The 7755-nt window shown below is 32.4% G+C and overlaps 1 protein-coding gene across 1 annotated transcript; it reads left to right on the plus strand.

The window, feature by feature from the left end:
* Positions 1-3664: 3664 nt before the first annotated feature.
* HELRODRAFT_192865 (hypothetical protein) lies at positions 3665-5549 on the plus strand (the record flags this gene model as incomplete). Its single annotated transcript, XM_009024108.1, has 4 exons — positions 3665-3828; positions 4832-4877; positions 5024-5180; positions 5536-5549. 4 exons carry the CDS (start codon positions 3665-3667, stop codon positions 5547-5549), a joined length of 381 nt encoding a protein of 126 aa, XP_009022356.1.
* Positions 5550-7755: the final 2206 nt, after the last annotated feature.

Genomic DNA, 7755 nt, shown 5'->3' on the forward strand with positions numbered 1-7755 from the left:
TCACCTAGTTTGATGAATACAATTTATAGTGTATTAGCGCATATGCGATGCGCGTATAAGATAGTGCGAAACAATCAACCAAGCATTAACTTCACGTGCATTTCCTTGCACATCCACATCAGTTCACACACCAACCTACACACACAGACACACACACCACACACACACACATCTGTGCATACATAATCAAGTTTAAAAATAAACAATACATGATTTCACATTTCTCACTGAATTATTTAAATTCAATCAACAAATTTTTTCATCATTTCAAAATCTGATGCCATTTCAATGAAACGTGTCAACAATTTTTACGTTTTTATGCTCAAAATTTGTCAAATTTTCGCAAACAACGCATTTTTTTTATAACGGTTTAAACCGAAATCTCGTGCGAAATTGATCAACTAATATGGCTTTATTTCTCATTATTATTATTATTATTATTATTATTATTATTAATATTATTATTAAGTAATTGCTATTTATTACGATGTACATATATGTTAGCCATTAAATAGAGAGCTTATAATGATGACAAAGATTGATGATGGTGATGAGGACGACGACGATGGTGATGATGATATAATTAAGGTTTATCATGGTTATAATAATGATGATAATGACGTCATTAATTGTTTTGACTTTGATGATGACGATGATGAAGATGATGACGATAATGAAGATGACGATGATGATGATGATGACGACGATGATGATGATGATGACAGTAATGAAGATGACGATGAAGATGATGATAATAATAATGGTGATGATGATGATGATAATAATGATGGTGATGATGATGATAACGTTAATGATAATGATGTTTGTTTTTGAAATAGCGATATTTAACGTTCAGATATTTAAACTGTATATAATTACATAATTGTTTGACTATAAGCAAACACACACACGCACGCACGCACACACACAGAAACACACGCGCGCACACACACACATAAATACACATCATTATTATTATCATTATGTAAACATATATAGATGAGCTGTTATATATAAAACCTTGATTAGTATATTTTCAAATTTGGCCAGACTCCATTAGCGAAATTTAGGCAACTCAAATTTTTAAAAGTTTTAACAAAAAAATATAAAATAAATTATATCTATTCAAAATACTCAACAAAAATATTTTATTTTTTTACAATTCTGTTGTTATTTGTATTAGTTCGTCATATCATTCGTCAGCTAGCTCTGGTAATTGGATTAAATTCAGATCAAAGTAAATTTATTTTTGAAGAATCAAAATAATTGTCAAAGAAAAGTTCCCCTTTGTATAAAAAGTAAGAATTTTTTGTGGCTTGATAAAAAATTATTATTATGATTGCTAAAATATAATGCTGCAGTTTCAATTTCAAAAATAATTACATTTTTCAATTCAAGTCAAACAAAATTTTGACTTTAGGAGTAGGTGAATTTTTTTATTTGTCGTTGACGAACTGGAAAAATTGCAATGTGGTGGTTTGAGATCAGAGTTAGTAAAACGTTTTACAAGCATACACACACACGCGCGCGCGCATATTCACATACACACATACATACACGCATTCATTTTATGTTTGTTCATATCAATGTATGTATATATATATTTTAACTTCGGCCTTAAGGCTATGATTCAACTAAGGGTGTTTGCGTGTGTGTGTGTTTGTGTAAGTGTATGTGTGTGTTTGCGTGTGAACGTATGATGATGATTAGGTGGAATACAATAACAATAGTACATGAAAAACAGAAACACATAAACACAATTAATGATATACAGATGGTGGATGATATATCGGATATATCCTTTATATATCCACATACCATATATCCATTTGCTAAATTTCAATTTCCTTGAATTCACGAAACTGCACAGGTTGATCGAGTTGACGGGTTGATGTTGGATTGTGGCTTGTTGGTGGCTCGGCTTTTGTTGTTGTTTGTGATGTTGTTGCATGTCGTTCAATGCTGTTTTTTTACATTGTTTGTGTTGACGTTAATTTTCTTTGACGCTCTTTGAAGTTTGTTGATTAAACTTGCTGTCTAATTCTTATTTTTGTGAGTTATTTGTTTGTTTGTTTGTTGTTCTTTTGTTTGTTTGTTGTTTGTTGATATGTTTTAGTTGTTATTCTGTTGTTAATAATGTCTGTTGTTGTTGTTGTTGTTCAGTGTGCTTCAATCGTCTTACTCAACGAATGTTTATTATTCTTGTTTGTATATTGCCCTGTCATTCCAGCTGGCCATTTTCATTTTTTATTATTTGTACTTGAAAAATTTTTCTTTTGGTTGTGTTTTTATATTTTTCTCATTTTTATCAGCACGGTTTATTGGAGGTAATAGCAGGCAATAAAGTGCCACAGTCGTGGTTTTCTACCTAATAATTATGTCCCCATAAATTTCCTCAATTTTGTTTTTTTGCAATTTTTCAATCAACCTATTTACCATTTAGTTTTATCTCAATTTTATTATTTTATTTATTTTATTTTGAAATATGTCTTCCCATCGTTGACCCGCCGCTAACACGTGTTACATGAGAATCAGCAGAATTAATGATGTATCGTCATAAAAACAACAACAACAACAACAACATCAAGCAGCAAACTATCAACATGACAGCAATAATAACATCATTATTCGTAACATCAATGACATTTGCGAAGAAAATGTTTACAATTCTACCGCATTTCATAATTTATTTTTATACCCATAAAACACTCAGCCAATCAGCCTACCATCCAATCAATAAAATCAGCATATACAAAACATAATAACATTAACATCATTTCATCATAACATCAGGACCACACAACGCATCATATCAGCATACTATCACATCAATACATCAGCGTATAGTTCTATAATAACATCAACAACAACAACAACAACAACAAAATAACTGATCTTGCTACCATAAACCAGCCATCCACCTCTTATAGTTGCCACAAATGATAGCTCTAAGGCCAAATATTTCTTATTATTATTAAAGTCATTTTCTATAACTGGATCTTTTCAGAAAAAAATATTTATAAGTTTTTTTACGATAAAAAATTGAATTATTTCAAATATTTCTGCGTAAAATTTATGTCGGCAAACTACCATCATTGTCGTCATCTTCATCTTCTTCATCATTGTTCTCATTGTTATCGTCGTCGTCATCGTCATAGTCATATATATTTTGGTTTTGTCATCACCATTATCATCACCATCATCTTTTTCTTCTTCTTCATCATCGTCATTATTTTCATCATGTCTGCCATATCATATTCCGTATTGTCAACAACTTCAACATGATAACCTCATCAACTCACCAGCTGTTGTTGTTGCTGTTATTGTTGTTGTTGTTGTTGTTGTTGCTGTCACCAAGATTCTTCTCCTATTATCGCTACCCTCATTACCATTATTGTAGTGTTGACCATCATGACATCAACTTCTTCATCATCATTTTTACCACCATCATCATCATTTTCATCATCATCATTTAAATCTTCATCTCAGGTGGTGACATTAATAACATTGCAACAACAAATAGACAAAAACATCAACAGAGAACAGTCACAACTGCAACAATAACAGTTGCAGCAACCACAAAAATAGTTGCAGCAACCACAAAAACAGTCGCAGCAACCGCAAAACAGTCGCAACTACCACAAAAACAACAGCAAGAAAAAACATGGGACAGTGTTGCAGCAACTGTTGCAACGAGAACCGCAAGTGTTGCAAAAGAGAGAATAGCAACTGTTGCAAAAAAGACAGCAGCAGCAACAACAGCTGTTGCAGAAACAGAAAAAGATGTTGCAACAACAACAAAAGATGTTGCGAGAGCAACAGCAACAGGTGCTGTAAAAAATCAACGACAACACGTTGCACATCAACATGTTGTAGTTATTGCGTTGGATGTTGGGGAAAGATTTGCTGTTGCAAAAGATGTTGCGACTCTAGAAAACTTAGAAAGTAATTTAATTATATTATTTATAACTGAGTTATAATAATAATAAAAATTAATAATTAATAATAATTTTTTTATTATTTGTATTTTTTATAATTTCTATTTCATCTTTTATTCAATATTTTCAAATTAATTCTACACACAAAAACAAAATTCTGAAAAAACTAACTTCGTTCATTCTCCTTAATAAGGGTGCGTATATTTATGTGAGAGTGCACTCACTTAGGCGTGTGACAGAAAATGGTGATGATGGTGATAATAATGATGATGATGACGTCATTATGATAATGATACTAATGATGGTGATGGTAATAGTAACGATCGTAGTATTAGTAGTGATGCCAAAAAGAGTTTACACCTTTGCAAATGTTTTTTTTCCATTGTGGCGCCAACCTCCATGTCACCATCTTTACTTGCATCACCATCACGAGTGTCTATTAGAAATGATACTATCATCGCCATCATCATCGTCATCATTATCATCGCATCCTCATCATCGTCGTCGTCGTCGTCCGCTGTTTTCAAAATTTAATCTACTGAAACCTAAAGTTTGCTTGGGGAAAAATATTGGGAGGAAAAGGAAAAATATTTATATTATAGAAAGAAAGAGAGAGTGAGAGAAAGAGAGAGAAAGAGAGAAAGAGAAAGTAAGAGGATGACAACTAAAATAGAAAGTATATATATATATATATACCAGTACAATATATGTTTATATATATTATATATATATAGTATATATATATTATATATATATATTATATATATATATATATATATATATTATATTCAAACAAGTGTGTATGTTTATTTAAGTATGTTTATATTTTTACTGTTGTCTACTTTTTACTTTTGTCATCATCATCGTCATCGTCATCACCACGCCACAAACAGCAGAGCATCACTTCAGCCAAATTACGGAAGGAGACAGTCAATGGAGGTTTATCGTTATTTTGTTCTATCACTGTTCGTTCAGTTAATTTGAAGAAAAAATTGCACCATTGTGGATTATGTTTCTCCCACATTGGCCATTTTCAATTTTTTTGTCACAATTATCTCTATAGTATTTCTACTTAACTGTCGCAGGAGCCAGTGCCATTTGATGCCAGTGAGGCTATCACCACCTCCTTGCGGTACCACTCGGACATCCCGATCTTCACCAACAAATCCGTCCTCGTTGACTATCAAAAGCGAACTGATGGTGATACCGCTAATGTGGCCAGTGTAGGCGCTGGTGGGGCTGGTGTGGCTATTGCTGCTGCTGCTGGGGCTGGCGATTCTGTTACGACAAAAATCTGATTGGCTGGCTGATTGGCCAGTTAAATTATTGATCGATTGAATGAATGGTAAAGTCTTTAAATGATTGGTGATTTATTTGAGTATTTGATTGAGTGATTAAATTAAAATAATGAATGAATGAATGTGGGAAAGAACGAATGAATGAACGAATAAACGATTGATTGTTCAATGATTTGAAAAAAAATTGAATTAGCTTAATGACCTACTTATTGGCTAGTAAGATGAATTTTTATTCAAGTCTGGCCGAACTTTATCATAATTTTATCCTAATTAATGCTAATTAATGCATTTTTTGGCAGTTTATAAAAAATAATTAATTTAATGTTTATTAAACGTACAGAATAAATTTTCTCGCAAGTTATTTATAAAATGATATTACTTACAATGATATGATGTTTGTATGAGCCTGTTTACTAGCAAAGATGATAAGTGTTATCATTAAGTATATACATATATTGTGTGTGTTGTGTGTGGTGATTGTGTGTGTGTGTGTGTGTGTGTGTGTGTGTGTGTGTGTGTGTGTGTGTGTGTGTGTGTGTGTGTGTGTGTGTGTGTGTGTGTGTGTGTGTGTGTGTTTATATAAATAATAGTCATTTAATTTTTTGCCTAATTTGATTTGAAATTATTTTTTATCGCGTTTTCGTTTATAATTTTCATTGTAATCCTTTTAAATAAATTTTCTTTTTATGATTTAAAAACTCATTTTATCAATTTTTGATTTTTTTTGGTCTGTTTTTTAGTTTTTAAATTAATTAATTTAAAAATATACTAGAAATTAATTAATTAATTAAATTAAATTAAATTAATTAATTAATTACAGTTGGTATATGTTAATAATTTTATATTGATATTTAGCACTACACAGTCATTATTGGCCTTACATATCGTCTCATTCATTTCTCCATTTAGTTGTTTATTCGTTATTTTCACTTGTTTTTAAGTTGCACGTTTGTGGCAAAAACTGAAAAATTCCTCCAAAGAAAAATAATCTGTCAAACTTAACAGCTAGTAAATGGCACATAAACACACACACACACACGCACAATCATCATGTTTTGGTTTTAATACACATACACCCAAATACATACACACACACACACACAAACAAACGTATATATGTATATTTAATGAGATGTGTGAGCAGTGCAAAGCATGAAACACGGCGTAGGCTGGTTTCAAAATAGGTGGTGGTTCAAGGTCAACAACAAAACAAAAGTTCAGATGATTATTGAAGAAAATCGTAATGAATCAACAGGGCAGATGGTCGTCGTGGAAAGAAGTGTTGCAGAAAAACATTAGTTGGAACGAAATTTGGAATGTGGCACCTCTCCGTTAGGCTTTTCTGATAAGAGGAATGTACGATCAACTGCCAACAAAAGCAAAACTGTTGAGGCTGGTGCAAGAGGGACAATGAGAACGTCGATATATGCATTTTTCAAAAAGTTGGGACTGTCAGGCAAGAAGCGTACAGCATGCCTGAAAATGGTTATTAGTAGCATAGAGCAAGCTTCACATTGGTTGTGGCTGAATAGAAAGAAAAAGGAGTGTCGGCTGAATTAGCAAGCTATAACTACAGTGATACGACTTCGTATGGAAATATAAAACTGAATTTTGGTATAAATAGCAGATCATCACAGCTGAAAAATCAGCAGTCGTCGAAAAACGTGCGAGTGATTAACGAACGTGGCCCGGTCCCCCGAGAATGGAAGGAGGTTGTGAAGGGCCGAAACATTTGTCGATGGGGATTCCTCCTCTGAAGACTTCTCGGTGATTTGGCTCAACTGAGTTCTCACACACACACACACACACACACACACACACACACACACACACACACACACACACACACACACACACACACACACACACACACATATATATATATATATATATATATATATATATATATATTTATTTATTTACATACACACACGCATCCTTGAGAGCTCACACATATATACATGCAAGACAACCATGCACATACAGGCATGTATGCACACATGCACACATAAATGCACACATACACACACGTGCAAAAAACCACATCCTTATGAGAAAGTAAGTTGATGAACGGTGATTTCTTTCAAAGGTTTTTTTTTCTTTTTTTGACTTTTTTTGTCTGTTGTTTACTTTTTGTTCGTTCGTTCAGTGTTTTCACGTTCATTCATTTATCTAATCAATGTTCATTCAATCATTTAATATTCTTCATTCATTCCATTATTCATTCATTTCAAGTCATGCTATCCATTCGTTTGCTCATTAATTAACCCTTTTCAACCCTAAAAAAAATGAAACTTCCTTCTTTCACACATTCATCCATTCGTTCCTTAATTAATTAATTCATTCATTCATTTTTTGCGTATTCATTCATTCGTTCGTTCGCTCGTTCGTTCGTTCGTTTTTTCATTCATTCATTCATTCATTCATTCGTTCGATCGTTCGTTTGTTCGTTCGTTCGTTCGTTCATTCATTTATTTATTTACTCGTACATTTATAAGCTGCATTTTAAATATTTAAAA

Source organism: Helobdella robusta, assembly GCF_000326865.2.
Source record: "Helobdella robusta unplaced genomic scaffold HELROscaffold_39, whole genome shotgun sequence".
Lineage (NCBI taxonomy): Eukaryota > Metazoa > Annelida > Clitellata > Rhynchobdellida > Glossiphoniidae > Helobdella > Helobdella robusta.